The following is a 16,499-nucleotide window of genomic DNA, read 5'->3' on the forward strand; positions in this document are numbered from 1 at the left end:
CATGCACCCAACCGGGATCCACCCGGCTCGCCCACCAGGGGCAACGCTCTGCCCACTAGGGGGCGATGCTCTGCCCCTCCGGGGCGTCACTCTGCTGAGACCAGAGCCACTCTAGCGCCTGGGGCAGGGGCCAAGGAGCCATCCCCAGCGTCCAGGCGGGCGATCTTTGCTCCAATGGAGCCTCGGCTGCGGGAGGGGAAGAGAGAGACAGAGAGGAAGGAGGGAGGGGTGGAGAAGCAAATGGGCACTTCTCCTATGTGCCCTGGCCGGGAATCGAACCTGGGTCCCCCGCACGCCAGGCCAATGCTCTACCGCTGAGCCAACCGGCCAGGGCCTGTACCTACATTTTATTTGAGCAAACCTGCAAAGTAATTTGCTGGTAGAATGGAGTAGAGTTAGATTTGTGAGATAGAGCAAGCATGTTTTAATGGATCTGAAAAGTAAGGTTTAGAATAATTGAAGTGAGGTGTGGGAGAGAGAGCTGACTTAACTGTTAGTGTACTCTTGCTTTAAACAAGTTAGTTAACTCACTGCCTTTTAAACATGCTTTTCCTGCCTAACTTCATATATTGCTCATATATTATACTCTATTCTCCCCATTGAAAGAACCCCTGTAAACACACACACACACACACACACACACACAGCACAATATATCTTCTACCTATTTTCAGGAAAAGTCTCATTTCTTTTATTACTAATATAGCTCAAAGGGGCTTCTCATTCTCCCAATATTAATTATTCATCTCAATTATTTGGCAACTATAATATATTCCTGAGTTAATTCAACCAACAGTTATTTTATTGAGAATTATCTTTCTGCATGACTATACTTCATTCATTCAAGTAATTCTTTAGGACTGGACCTGATGCTTGAACTTTTTTTTTCTAATTCTCTCATAATGCTAGGAAGCACTCCTGAAATTTGGTGCAATGTATACCCAAGTTACTGAAAATATGTTGAACAAATAATCCTCATCCTTATAATTTAGGTCAAGGCACATGCCAGACAGCAACAGAGATATTTGTTTAACATCTTTTACTGACATTTCTGAATGTCTGAAGCCCCAGTTGGATAGAAGATACACTTATACAGAAGAACCTTTGGTAAGTATTTTGAGGACTCATTAATCTGATTCCTCATTTAACTGATCAATGTCCCTTGAATTACCATAATATTTTTTCTTTACTAAACAGCACATTTTATTTTTCTTGCAAAAGGATTTTTACACAAAAAGTTTTCTATGTTTCTTTTTGTAGTACATGTTGCTATATATTCCACTGATTACTGTTTCCAAAAACAGCTGTGTTCTAGTTTTGGAATGAGGACACTTCAAACACGAAATAAGACCCTCTTAAAATGTTAAACACTTTTATTAAGTTTTTAACACTTGATAAAAAATAATATTTGATGTTATGTTTTGGAAGCTTAGAATTTTTATGAAGCATTTTTTGACGTATTTTCATAGTGTAGCTACCTTGAAAATGTGGATTTAGCACACTAATTTTAGATGGCAATTCACATTCCCTAAGGATTATACTTTAGCCAGTAATCCTTATATAGTCTGAACACTTAGATACAATGTTGTATAACTATTTTATTCTAAGCAATAGTTTTCCTTTTCTTCTAATTAAGATTTTTTTCCTACCAAAATAATGATATTTTAGTTTTGGAATGCCAATGGTTAGATGTCAAAAAACATTAAATTCTCACCTCAGAATTTGTTTAGTAGAGTGATAAAGAAAGAGGCAGAGAGACACTATAACAAAGAAAATAAAAAACTTACTTAAATCCTAAATCATTTATGCCACAGTTGTCTGAACATTGTAAAGCAGTCTGAGTTCCATATAACAAATAGCAAAGAGTTAATGTGAACATAGTTGCCTGTTTGCACTCCATAGTCACCCTTGTGCTTGGAGAAATAATCAGCTTTCTGGGTTTTAAGAATGGTATTAGGGTTGCAAGCATTATTGGCAGAGAAGTCCATAAATAGCAAAGTTTTATGAGAACTTATACTGTCATTTACACTTTGAAGGCCGTGACCTGTATGGACTGAGGCTATCCAAAAAGGGACACCTCCCCCCCCCCAAAGACTGTTAATGAACAGCATATTGAGAGGCCTTGAAAATAGTTATTTTTATAACTCTCTTGTAGCTATTATAGCAGCACCTCAAGGCTAAAATAACAGTAAACATGTAGGAAAGAGGCCACCAACAGTGATTTGGAAGACTCACTATGCCTGAAACAAGAAAATAGTTGTGGCTGGGAAGTCGTTTTAAAATTAAGTTTGAGATAGGATTGGTTTAAGATGGAATAAACTCTGTTGCTATACTTGGCTCCAAAAAGGAACCTTATATGACATTCAGATGCAAATATACTGCATTGATTACATATATGGTATGAACATAAAATAGTCCAGTGGGGGAATGACAGCCTGGCAGGATTTATGAAACCCTGTTGTACAATGCCATAAAAAAATTACAACGTTTGGGGTGGCTAACTGGTGTTCTGTTCTGTTATCTAGGTTAAAACCATAGCAGATGGTGCCTTGGGAGGATTTGACATGGAAAATTTGTTGCAATCTTTGTATGTAGAAAATAGAGCTGGCTTCTTCTTTACTAAATTCTGTGAGCATTCAGGGAACAAGGTAGAAAATAATTATTTTAATATAATTTTATACTTTTAGTTCATTTTAAAATAAGAAAGGTTGAGCCTGACCTGTGGTGGTGCAGTGGGTAAAGCGTCGACCTGGAAATGCTGAGGTTGCCGGTTCGAAACCCTGGGCTTGCCTGGTCAAGGCACATATGGGAGTTGATGCTTCCAGCTCCTCCCCCCTTCTCTCTCTCTGTCTCTCCTCTCTCTCTGTCTCTCCCTCTCCTGTCTAAAATGAATAAATAAAAAATAAAAAATAATAAATAAAAAAAAGAATATCTCATTTCAAAAAAAAATAAAAATAAAAAAAATAAAATAAGAAAGGTTGAATAAGACCATGCTCAAATAATTATATTTGATGTTAAAATTCCCATCTCTGGTAAGAAATTTCATGCTAAAATATAAACATCTCAATCATAATTTTCTTTGGTTCATTATCCTGTTAAAATTAAGAAAAGTAAAATACAGATAGACAAGACTTGCCCTGTTAACAATAGTTTACTTTTATATAACTTTGTTTCAATGTAATATATATTAAAATCAGAGTTTATTTCTATCAATATTTTAATATTGTTTTTTAATAATTACAACAATTTAAAATTACAATGTATAGTTGCAAACTTGTTTTTAATTTTTGTTTTTTATTTTAATCACAAAGTCTTTGCTCAAGTGGAAAGGATTTCACTGGTTGAAATGAAGAGTAGTGTTTGGTTCTGGTATGAGGTACATTTGCCCGTGTCTACCAAAATATGATTCAAGTTTGGGTTCATGACACAAATATATGATTACTCTTTCATTGTTAACCAGAACACTTACTATTAATGACCAATTATATAAGAAGCTTACATGTAAAAAATAATATTCTAGTGACAATAGTCATAAATATTTTGTATGTTGCTGATTTGTGATAAAAGATAAAACCATCTTAAGTTGAACCTGATTAATGGTTACACCAAGGAGCTAAACAATTATTTATATTTAAAATGAGAGCTTTGTTGAGAGCTTTGTGGAGCTTTAATAGTTGGTTGGTAATCATTTATGTACTTTTTTCATGTTCAGTTTTGGAAGAACAGTGTGTACTTCTGGTTTGACCTACAGGCTTATCATCAGCTTTTCTACCAAGAAGCACTTCACCCTTTTAAAGTATGCAAGCAAGCCCAAGTAAGTAGTAAATAATGTTGGTTCACTGTGAAGCTCTAAGTACACAAAGGAATGAAAAGTTATAGTGCAGCTCCAAACAAGAGAAATCGGGGGGTGCAGGCAAAAAGGCAACAATTAAATCGTTGTTGTGGATTAGTTTATTTAAATGTCAGCAGAATACTGTTTTATAATCTGATTTGTTGGCTCTCAGTTTTATCTATTTTATTTGGTTTGCTTTATTTTCTCTTTGCTGCTAATACTTGTGCCAATAAAGAACATTCCCCTCCCCCACTTTTTAACTTATGCCTTTTTGGTTTGGTCATGAGGAATTTTAAAAGAGAACCCTGAGATAGAATTTGTAGTGAATCATTGAAACAATTGAGAGCAGACGCATTGACCAAAAGCTGTTCTCTGAGCTTCCTGCAGAAATCAACTCTTGGGCACAATTAAGCTATCTAAAGCTCAGGAAAGAAGGGTGACTAACTCTGTGGGGTAGGCCCTGTGTGCTGCCTGGGCTTCTGTGCTACACATAATATAAGATAGATACTGAGAGGTGGAGAAAAGACTATCTCAGGGCCTCCCTGAAGCAAAATAGAGGAAGAAGGGGGGGGGTGCGGGGGGAGGGGGAGAGGAGATAGAACAGGATTCTCTGTGAAGGTTTTTTGTTTGTTTTGTAAGAAGGAAAGAATAAAATTATGACTCGAGCTGACTTATCTTTTCAGTGTTTTATTCTTAGGCTCTTCTGATCTTTTGTGGAGAGAGGTCATCAAGCTTAGAAAACTGCTAATCACATCTATATCTGTTAAACACTTAAGTGGTCCTTAAAATCTGAAGTAACCTCATTCCAGAGGACCTCTCCCTGAACAATACTAGATTAGCTTTGTCATATTATTTATTACCTTGCTATAATCTTATTTAGGACATCCAAGAGTACTGCTGGATGTTTGTTGTTACTTCCACCACACTGACTCTGGCCTTAATAACTATTCTTTATAGATCAGCTGACAGAACTTTGTACTTTTCACCATGAGAATAAGGGCTTTAGCTCTATATAACCCAGCTTTGTCTCCATGAATTCATGAAATTATTTTTGCCAGTATCATTTCCTGAGACCACACAGTTAGTTCTTTTGCTTGTTAATCCTTTACCTGTAATTCTCTATTTATCCTTCTCCCTCTAACATATTGCCCCTGTCTGCTAGAGTATCATCCATTATTTTTATTATGTTTTCACTACTACAAAGCATACTCCTCCAGAAATCTTCAGAGGCCCAATTAGGTGGGTTTTTTGTTGTCATAATCAACCTATTTTTATGCACTTGTAAAAGAGGGAATTGTATTTGGGGTTGGTAGACATTAATTCTTAGGAATGATGTTATTCAACCAGCTATAAATACTTGTGAAACAGGATCCAGTCAAGTTTTAGTCATCCTAAAATAGATTGTTCTGTTTTGGGATTATCGAGGCCCGTACACTTTTTCTTCTGTCCTAGCTTATCTTTTGGGGGTCATAGTATGGTAGGTAGAGGGGAGCACTGGAACAATTTGCTTTCAGTGAATAGGGGGAAATAAAAAGGAGAAAATCCTGTGATATTTTCTTACTTGTTTGCTTTCTTACTTGGCTACTTTATTTTATTTTTGGTTAGTAGAACAATTATCTAAATTGGTTTAGGTTTTAATTATTCAAGATTTTTTTTTTGCCTCCAGGTACAAAATTGCCTAATACATAATCCTTTAGGTTTATTTCACAGTATGAAATACTACCATTCATTTCCTTTTTAAAAAACTTATTTATTGATCTTAGAGACAGAGGAAAGGGGAGAGATAGCGATAGATAGATATAGATGATAGATATTTGTTGTTCCACTTATTAATACATTCATTATTTCCTGTATGTGCCCTGACCAGTGATCGAACCCGCAATCTTGACATACCTGGATGACACTCCAACCAAATGAGCTGCTTGGCCAGGGCTGCCAGCCATTTCTTTATAATAGAAATGTATGACTTTCTTCAATGGTACATTTAAAATATAGGTCTTCAGATTGATAATGACAATGGCAGAATATAATCAGATGGCATGATGTTAAAGTTGTTATGAATTTGATTTCATATTGCTTTTATACATCTGACAAGTTGCATGGTAGAAGATGCAGAATTAATTCCAAAGGCTTACATGCTTTTATGTATGCTAATTGGCAGATTATATACCTTGAAGTTTTATTACCTCAAGAAGTATTGCAGAAATATCTATAGGCAAACTAGATACAATGACAGTGATTTAACATGACTAACTGTGGTCTAGGAGTTTGAACTACAATCTTGGGCACACCCTGAAGACTTAACTGCATGACTTCAACAGAATAGTGTTAGAAACCAATTGAAATGGTTTTGGCAAGTAAGAAGATCACCACTATAATGGAGAGATACAATGACTCTGTCAACAACTTGCCAGGGGACAATCTATCACTGCTAACTAATATTTGGAGCCTAGATTGTGTCCCAGATAGTCCTGCTACTTTTTTGGCATTATATACTTGGCTTCAGTGACAGAGCACTATAACAGAATGAAGCAGATCTGGGCACCACTGTATTTTGTAACTTCCATTTTTGTAGTAATCTTCCAAACTGTATCCAAAAAAAAACAAAGCATTTAAATTTTACCACTCTCCACAACATATACATTGGGATTTCTAAAAATTAATAAACATGTACAATTCATAATTACTAAACATATTTGCACATATGTATACATACACATAAAACATATACAAAATTAAACATTTTTTAATGAGAAGGATAAAGGTAGAAAAACAGTAAAATGTAGAGCCTAGGAGAAAAATAATGTGGAGAATACGGGACTTAATGTCAGAGGGTAGGTAAGATGAAATGAAAATGAGAAATAAGAGGATTGCTAGATAAATCCACAGCACTTTTACCACAAATTCCCATTAATATAAAGATAGTCTTCCAGTGATGTGAGGTTTTGCCTTATTGACTTCAACATTAGAGTAATATATTGTTATTTTTATAAATCATCTAAATCAGAAGCTATATGATATAGAAGGAAAAAAATAATAAAACGTCATTGAAATACATGAATTTAAATCACAGTATGCTAGTTATTGGCTGGGGAAACTTGGTCAAGTCACTTTAATAAGCTTTAGTTTCATATTTTGTAAAACATTGGTAGTAATAATGTTTTACATTTCATAACCTTCTATTGCTGTTTTCACCTTTTCAGTTGTAAAATGCATACTGAAATTATGCAAAGAACACAATAAATCATTATATTTATCATCCTCTCAAACAAGTAAAGGATCTTAAAATACTTTCATTCTACTACACCTTGCATATTTTACATATTATTTTTGTATGGCACTTTAAATTTTCTTTTATATCCATCATGTAGTCATTATTTTTAAAATAATGTGTGGACTTATTCACACACAAATTTATTGTTTATCATTGCTTTTTGAACCACATTCATTTTGGGGTGTTTAATTTATGAAAAACATCATTTAGTGGGGTTTTTATTAGAATTTACTAGTGACAAAAATCTCTCAGGTTTTGTTTGTCTAAAAATATCTATTTTATGCTCTCATTGATCATTTCAGGGGTCAGGAACCTATGGCTCACGAGCCAGATGTAGCTCTTTTGATGACTGCATCTGGCTCGCAGACAAATCTTTAATAATAAAAAAAACGTTAAAAATATAAAACATTCTTATGTATTACAATCCATTCATTTCCTACCGCTCATGTTCATGGCTGTGGGTGGCTGGAGCCAATCACAGCTGTCCTCTGGGACAACATCAAATTTTTATTGGATAATGCGTAATGTACACGGGTTGTTGTATGGCTCTCACGGAATTATATGATACATTTTAAAATATGTGGCGTTCATTGCTCTCTCAGCCAAAAAGGTTCCCGACCCCTGATTTAGCTGAATATAGAATTCTAGGTCAACAATTTCTCTTAGCACTTTGAAAATATTATTATACTATCTTCTGGTTTCTATTGCTTTCTTGCTCCTTTGAGAATGGATGCTTTTTCTTACTGTTTGCTTTTATAATCTTCTCTGACTTTGGGTTTTTATATTCACTTCAGTGTGTTTACTATAATTATCTATCTTGGGTCTAAGTTATTTCTAGGATCTGAGAAATCATGTCTTATCAATTCTGGAAAACCCTCAACTATTATTTCTTTTTTTTTATTTTTATTTTTTTATAATTTTATTTTTTAATGGGGTGACATCAATAAATCAGGATACATATATTCAAAGATAACAAGTCCAGGTTATCTTGTCGTTCAATTATGTTGCATACCCACCACCCAAAGTCAGATTGTCCTCTGTCACCTTCTATCTTGTTTTCTTTGTGCCCCTCCCACCCCCTATCCCTCTCCCATTCCCCCCTCCCCCCCGTAACCACCACACTCTTATCAATGTCTCTTAGTTTCACTATTATGTCCCACCTACGTATGGAATAATACAGTTCCTGTTTTTTTCTGATTTACTTATTTCGCTTCGTATCATGTTATCAAGATCCCACCATTTTGCTGTAAATGTTCCGATGTCATCATTTCTTATGGCTGAGTAGTATTCCATAGTGTATATGTGCCACATCTTCTTTATCCAGTCATCTATTGATGGGCTTTTTGGTTGTTTCCATGTCCTGGCCACTGTGAACAATGCTGCAATGCGGCCGTTTTTGCTGCGGCGGCCTGGATCTATTCACCCCCTTTGCCCGCCTCAGTTTCTATATTCACAGTTACCAGAGAAAGCCGCCCTGTTTAGGTTAGTGAGGAAGGCGGAGCATTTCTTACTCCCTATTTCCTTCGGGGTTTGGTTATATATTTAGCCAATTTTTCACTCAATCATACCTTTGGGTGTATTGCGAAGAATCTGGAAGCTCCAAGTATAGGTTTTTCTGTTTCTGGTTGAAGATCTTGTTGAGTTTTGGGGGAGATTTATCGGTATCGCTTCCTACTCCGCCATTACTCTGACGTCATCCAACTATTATTTCTTTTAGTCTTTCTACTTCTCTTTTCTGTACTATGTCATTCTGGATTCCTTGTCTGGTCAATGTTGGTGTTTCTCAATCTATCCTATATCTCTCTCTCAAAGTTTTGCCTTATTGACTTCAACATTAGAGTAATATATTGTTATGAACATCTTTTGATATCTATATTGTGTGTTATATATTAAAATAGATCAACTTCTTTTGATCTGTTCATTAGTTCATATATTATTTCTTCAGCAGATTTCAATGTCCTACTTAACCCATCCATTGAGTTAAATTATTTTAGGGATTATGGGTTTTTTATTAGACATTCTATTATTTTTCCAGTCTTCCTGCTGTTTATTCTCTTTGTCTTATGTTTTCATGTTTATTTATTCTTTTATATCTTCAAGCACTTAAAACATGTATTATAGTCTGTAGCTATCTATTCCTGAATAAGACTATTATAATAACTTCATGGCTTAAAACAACACACATTTATCATCTTACAGTTTATGTGGATAAGGAGTCTGAGCACAGCTTTGCTGGGTCTTCTGCAAGGCTATAAATCAAGATGTTGACCACAGCTGGTTTCTCATCTGGGACTCAAATGGGAAAGAATCTTTAGTACTTCAAGGCTTATGTGGTTGTTAGCAGCATTCATTTACTTGTGGGCCGCTGGACTAAGGACTTACTTCTTTGCTGGCTGTTCACTAGAAGCCACCTTAGTTCTGTGCCCTGTGACATTCTTCATATTGGCAACTCACAACATGGCAGCTTCCTTCTCTGAATCCAGCAAGGGAGAGAGTTTCTTAGTAAGATGGCATGATCATCTTATGTAGCATAATCACATATACATAGTCACATAAATCTCATCACTATTTCTGTTGGTCAGAAGTAAGTCACACATTATGCCCACACTTGGGGGAAGATTGAGACACTGTTTATGGGAGCCATCCTAGAATATGGCTGCTATAGTATTCAATAATTCTATGATTAGTAGCTCTTAGAAGAACTAATTCTGCTATTCAGTATTTCTGCTGACATAGTGGATTCTTTTCTTGTTTGTTTTATAATTTGATTTATGAGCTCTTTAATGAGGTTTTTATTTCTAGTGCTTCTTCTACTGGGCATATTTTTAATGCTTATTCCTCATCTTGGAGTTTCCTCATTTGCCAAATATAATCTGGAAAACCAACCCATATGATGGTAATTTTACAATAATTAATTCTCAGGGTTTTTTTCTTTTAAAAATATGTATTTATTTATTATTAAATTTATTGAGGTGACTTTGGTTAATAAAATATAGTTTTCAGGTGTACAAATCTATAATATATCATCTGTATATTGTATTGTGTGTTCACTACCCCAAGTCAAGTCTCCTTCCATCACTACTTATCCCCCTTACCCTCTTCTCCCTCTCACCACCCCCTTCCCTCTGGCTATCACCACCCTGTTGTCTGTGTCTGAGGTATATTTTTTTCCCCTAATTTCCTCATCTTTTTTACCCTACGCCCAACTCCTTTCCCCTCTGACAGCTGTCAGTCTTCTATCTATGAGCATATTTCTATTTTATTTGTTAGTTTATTTTGTTCATTAGATTCAACAGAGGAGTGAATTAGTGAATTCATATGGTACTTGGCTTTCTCTAATGGCTTATTTCACTTATTCTAATGCTCTCCAAGTACATCCATGCTGTCACAAAGAATCAGATTTCTCTCTTTTTTTTTTTTTTTTGTATTTTTCTGAAGCTGGAAACGGGAATAGACAGTCAGACAGACTCCCGCATGCACCTGACCGGGATCCACCCGGCACGCCCACCAGGGGGCGACGCTCTGCCCACCAGGGGGTGATGCTCTGCCCCTCCGGGGCGTCGCTCTGTTGCGACCAGAGCCACTCTAGCACCTGGGGCAGCGGCCAAGGAGCCATCCCCAGCGCCCGGGCCATCTTTGCTCCAATGGAGCCTCGGCTGCGGGAGGGGAAGAGAGAAACAGAGAGGAAGGAGAGGGGGAGGGGTGGAGAAGCAGATGGGCACTTCTCCTGTGTGCCCTGGCCGGGAATCGAACCCAGGACTTCTGCATGCCAGGTTGACGCTCTACCACTGAGCCAACTGGCCAGGGCCTTCTCCTTTTTTTTTTTTGAGTGAGCAGTACTCCATTGTGTAAATGTACCACAGCTTTTTTATCTACTCATCTACTGATGGACACTTGGGCTGCTTCCAAATCTTGGCTATTGTAAATAACTCTTCAATGAACATAGGGGTGCATATATTCTTTACAATTAGTGTTTTAGGTTATTTTGGATATATTTTCAGAGGCGGAATCACTGGGGTCATAGGTAGTTCCATTAAAAAAAATTTTTTTTAACAGAGACAGAGAGTCAGAGAGAGGGACAGACAGACAGGAAGGGAGAGAGATGAGAAGCATCAATTTTTCACTGTGGCATCTTAGTTGTTCATTGATTGCTTTCTCATATGTGCCTTGACTGGGGGCTATAGCAGAGCGAGTGACCCCTTTCTTAAGCCAGTGACCTTGAGCTTCAAGCCAGAGACCTTTAAGCTCAAGCCAGCGACCATGGGGGTCATGTCTATGATCCCACGCTCAAGTCAGTGACCCCACACTCAAGCTGGTGACCTCAGGGTTTCGAACCTGAGTCCTCTACATCCCAATTCGATGCTCTGCCACAGTCTGGTCAGGCCCATATAAAATTCTTTGAGGTAATTCCATACCACCTTCCACAGTGGCTGCACAAATCTAAATTCCTATCAACAGTATATGAGGGTTTCCTTTTCTCCACATCCTTACCAACACTGTTGTTTGCTGATTTATTGATGATAGCTATTCTGACAGGTGTGAAGTGATAGCACATAGTGGTTTTAATTTGCATTTCTCTGATCATTAGTGACATTGAGCATCTTTTTATATGTCTGTTGGCCATCTGTATGTCCTCTGTGAAGAAGTGTAAGTTCAGGTACTTGGCTCATTTTTTAATTGGACTGTTTGTGTTTTTGGTTGAGTTGTATAAGTTCTTTATACATTTTGGATATTAACCCTTTATCAGATATATAATTGGTGGATATGATCTCCTAATGAGTGGGTTGTCTTTTCATTTTGTAGACAGTTTTCTTTGCTGTTCAAAAACTTTTTAGTTTGATGTAGTCTCATTTGTTTATTTTGTTTCCTTTGCCTGAAGCAATATATCAGAAGAAATAATCCTATGAGAAATGTCTGTGATTTTTCTACTTGTTTTCTTATAGGATTTTTATAGTTTAAAGTCTAACATGTAAGTCTTTATATACATATAATTTTATTTTTTTAATGGGGTGACATCAATAAATCAGGATACATATAGTCAAAGAAAACATGTCCAGGTTATCTTGTCATTTAATTACGTTGCATACCCATCACCCAAAGTCAGATTGTCCTCTGTCACCTTCTATCTAGTTTTCTTTGTACCCCTCCCCCTCCCCCTTCCCCTCTTCCTCTCCGCCCTCCCCCCGTAACCACCACACTCTTATCAATGTCTCTTAGTCTCACTTTTATGTCCCACCTACATATGGAATAATGCAGTTCCTGGTTTTTTCTGATTTACTTATTTCACTTCGTATAATGTTATCAAGATCCCACCATTTTGCTGTAAATGATCTGATGTCATCATTTCTTATGGCTGAGTAGTATTCCATAGTGTATATGTGCCACATCTTCTTTATCCAGTCATCTATTGACAGGCTTTTTGGTTGTTTCCATGTCCTGGCCACTGTGAACAATGCTGCAATGAACATGGGGCTGCATGTGTCTTTACGTATCAGTGTTTCTGAGTTTTGGGGGAATATACCCAGTAGAGGGATTGCTGGGTCATAAGGTAGTTCTATTTTCAGTTTTTTGAGGAACTACCATACTTTCTTCCATAATGGTTGTACTACTTTACATTCCCACCAACAGTGAATGAGGGTTCCTTTTTCTCCACAGCCTCTCCGACATTTGCTATTACCTGTCTTGTTAATAATAGCTAATCTAACAGGTGTGAGGTGGTATGTCATTGCAGTTTTGATTTGCATTTCTCTAATAACTAAAGAAGATGAACATCTTTTCATATATCTGTTGACCATCTGTATTTCTTCCTGGGAGAAGTGTCTGTTCATGTCCTCTTCCCATTTTTTTATTGGATTGTTTGTTTGTTGTTGAGTTTTATGAGTTCTTTGTATATTTTGGATATTAGACCCTTATATGAGCAGTTGTTTGAAAATATCATCTCCCATTTAGTTGGCTGTCTGTTTATTTTGTTATCAGTTTCTCTTGCTAAGCAAAAACTTCTTAGTCTGATGTAGTCCCATTCATTAATTTTTGCCTTCATTTCTCTTGCCTTTGGAGTCAAATTCATAAAATGCTCTTTAAAACCCAGGTCCATGAGTTTAGTACCTATGTCTTCTTCTATGTACGTTATTGTTTCAGGTCTTATGTTTAGATCTTTGATCCATTTTGAGTTAATTTTAGTACAGGGGGACAAACTGTAGTCCAGTTTCATTCTTTTGCATGTGGCTTTTCAGTTTTCCCAGCACCATTTGTTGAAGAGGCTTTCTTTTCTCCATTGTGTGTTGTTGGCCCCTTTATCAAAAATTATTTGACTATATATATGTGGTTTTATTTCTGGGTTTTCTATTCTGTTCCATTGGTCTGAGTGTCTATTTTTCTGCCAATACCGTGCTGTTTTGATTGTTGTGGCCCTATAATATAGTTTGAAGTCAGGTATTGTAATGCCCCCAGCTTCATTCTTTTTCTTTAGGATTGTTTTGGCTATTCAGGGTTTTTTATAGTTCCATATAAATCTGATGATTTTTTGCTCCATTTCTTTTAAAAAATGTCATTGGAATTTTGATGGGAATTGCATTAAATTTGTATATTGCTTTGGGAAATATGGCCATCTTGATTATATTTATTCTTCCTAACCAGGAACAAGGAATATTCTTCCATCTCATTATATCTTTTTAGATTTCCCTTAACAATGGTTTATAGTTTTTATTATATAAGTCCTTTACATTCTTTGTTATGTTTATTCCTAAGTATTTTATTTTATTTTTTTGTTGCAATCGTGAAGGGGATTATTCTTTTGAGTTCATTCTGAAATGTTTCATTGTTGGCATATAGAAAGGCTATGGACTTCTGTATGTTAATTTTGTATCCTGCGACCTTACTGTATTGGCTTATTGTTTCTAGTAGTCTTTTTGTGGATTCTTTGGGGTTTTCGATGTATAGGATCATAATATCTGCAAAAATTGATACCTTTACTTCTTCTTTTCCGATACGGATGCCTTTTATTTCTTTGTCTTGTCTGATTGCTCTGGCAAATTTTCATTTGTCTGTATATATCTTTTGATCTCCGCACTTATTTCTTCTTTGACCCATTCATTTTTTAAAAGTATGTTGTTTAGTTTTCACATTTTTGTGGAAATTTTTTCCTCTTTTTTGCAGTTGAATTCTAGTTTCAAGGCTTTATGATCAGAAAATATGCTTGGTACAACTTTGATTTTTCTGAATTTGCTGATGTTGTTTTTGTGGCCCAACATATGGTCAATTCTTGAGAATGATCCATATACACTGGAGAAAAATGTATACTCAGTCACTTTGGGATGAAATGTCCTGTAGAAGTCTATCATATCCAGGTGCTCTAGTGTTTTGTTTAAGGCCACTATATCTTTGTTGATTCTCTGTTTGGATGACCGATCTAGAACCGTCAGTGGTGTATTGAGGTCTCCAAGTATGATTGTATTTTTGTCAGTTTTTGTTTTAAGGTTAATAAGTAGCTGTCATATATTTTGGTGCTCCTTGGTTTGGTGCATATATATTAAGAATTGTTATGTCTTCTTGATTCAGTGTCCCCTTAGCCATTATGAAATGGCCCATTTTTGTCTCTGAGTACTTTTGCTGTCTTGTAGTCAGCATTATCAGATATGAGTATTGCTACGCCTGCTTTTTTTTGGATGTTATTTGCTTGGAGTATTGTTTTCCAGCCTTTCACTTTGAATTTGTTTTTATCCTTGTTACTTAGATGAGTTTCTTATAGGCAGCATACAGGTGGATTTTCTTTTTTAATCCATTCTGCTACTCTGTGCCTTTTTTATTGGTGAGTTTAATCCGTTTACATTTATTGTAATTATTGATACTTGTGAGTTCCCTATTGCCATTTTATACATTGCTTTCTGTTAGTTTTGTGTCTTGTTTGATCCTTCTTTTTCGTTTTTCTATCTTTTTTTTTTTTCATTTTTCCGAAGCTAGAAACGGGGAGGCAGTCAGACAGACTCCCGCATGCGCCTGACCGGGTTCCACCCGCCATGCCCACCAGGAGGCAATGTTTTGCCCCTCTGGGGCTTCGCTCTGTTCATTCCAGAGCCATTCTAGCACCTGAGGCAGAGGCCACAGAGCCATTCCCAGCGCCCGGGCCATCTTTGCTCCAATGGAGCCTCGGCTGCGGGAGGGGAAGAGAGAGAGAGGAAGGAGAGGGGGAGGGGTGGAGAAGCAAATGGACGCTTCTCCTGTGTGCCCTGGCTGGGAATCGAACCCGGGACTCCTGCACGCCGGGCCAACGCTCTACCGCTGAGCCAACCGGCCAGGGTCTATCTTTTGTTTTTATTTGGATGTATTCCATACATCTTTCTTCTGTTGCTATCTTTTTTAAATCATGTGCTTCTGTGGTACATTTTTCAATGGTGGTTACCATTAAGTAATGAAAAGGGTTCCTGCCCTGTTCATTGTAGTGCACTATTTTGTGAGTACTTTTGCACTCCATTGTCCTTTGCTACTATTAATCTCCATCCTCTCCCCCCCCCTTTCTTTTTGTTGTTGTCACAGTTTAAATTTGGTTCTGTTGTGTTCTTCTTGGAGCTTTTACTTGTGGCTTTTTTTTTTTGTTGTTGTTCTTTGTATCTGATTGGAGAACCCCCTTTAGTCATTCCTGGAGTGGGGGTTTTCTGATGATAAATTCCCTCATCTTTTCTGTATCTGTGAATGTTTTTATTTCCCCTTCATATTTGAAGGATAGCTTTGATGGGTATAATATTCGTGGCTGAAAGTTCCTCTCTTTCAGGGCTTTAAATATTGGGGTCCACTCTCTTCTAGCTTGCAGAGTTTCTGTTGAGAAATCTGATGATAATCTAATGGGCCTTCCTTTATATGTTGTATTCTTCTTTTCCCTGGCTGCCTTGAGAATTTTTTCTTTGTCATTGGTTTGTGCCAAATTCATTATGATGTGCCTTGGAGTAGGTTTGTTGGGGTTAAGAGAACTCGGAGTTCTGTTTGCTTCTTGAATTTGAGGCTTTAGTTCTTTCCACAGGCTTGGGAAGTTTTCATCTATTATTTGTTTGAGTATGTTCTCCATTCCATTTTCTCTCTCTTCTCCCTCTGATATACCTATTATTCTTATGTTATTCTTTTTGACGGAATCAGATAATTCCTGTAGGGCTATCTCATTTTTTTTTTAGTTTTTGAGTCTCTTTCTTTTTCTCTCTGTTGCGCCTCAAGTTGCATGTCTTCTATTTCACTAATCCTACCTTCTATCTGGCCTGTTCTATTAGCTAAGCTTAGCTAGTTACCTCATTTTTCAGCTCGTGAAATGAGTTTTTTTAATCTGTTTGATTTGGTTTTATAGTTTCAATTTCCTTGGAAAGATATTCTTTGTGTTCATTGAGTTGTTTTCTGAGCTCCCTAAATTGC

The 16,499-nt window shown here is 36.7% G+C and overlaps 1 protein-coding gene across 7 annotated transcripts in view; it reads left to right on the forward strand.

Annotated features, from left to right (window-relative positions):
* The window catches only part of RGS22 (regulator of G protein signaling 22), a 218,212-nt gene that overhangs the window by 110,556 nt on the left and 91,157 nt on the right, over window positions 1-16,499 (forward strand). For all 7 annotated transcript variants that reach the window (XM_066265963.1, XM_066265965.1, XM_066265966.1 and 4 more), the window contains 3 exons: window positions 993-1,107; window positions 2,526-2,648; window positions 3,713-3,814. In XM_066265963.1, coding sequence (XP_066122060.1) covers window positions 993-1,107; window positions 2,526-2,648; window positions 3,713-3,814 — 340 coding nt within the window. The remainder of the gene's footprint in view (window positions 1-992; window positions 1,108-2,525; window positions 2,649-3,712; window positions 3,815-16,499) is intronic.

Source organism: Saccopteryx bilineata, chromosome 3 (assembly GCF_036850765.1).
Source record: "Saccopteryx bilineata isolate mSacBil1 chromosome 3, mSacBil1_pri_phased_curated, whole genome shotgun sequence".
Taxonomy (NCBI): Eukaryota; Metazoa; Chordata; class Mammalia; order Chiroptera; family Emballonuridae; genus Saccopteryx; species Saccopteryx bilineata.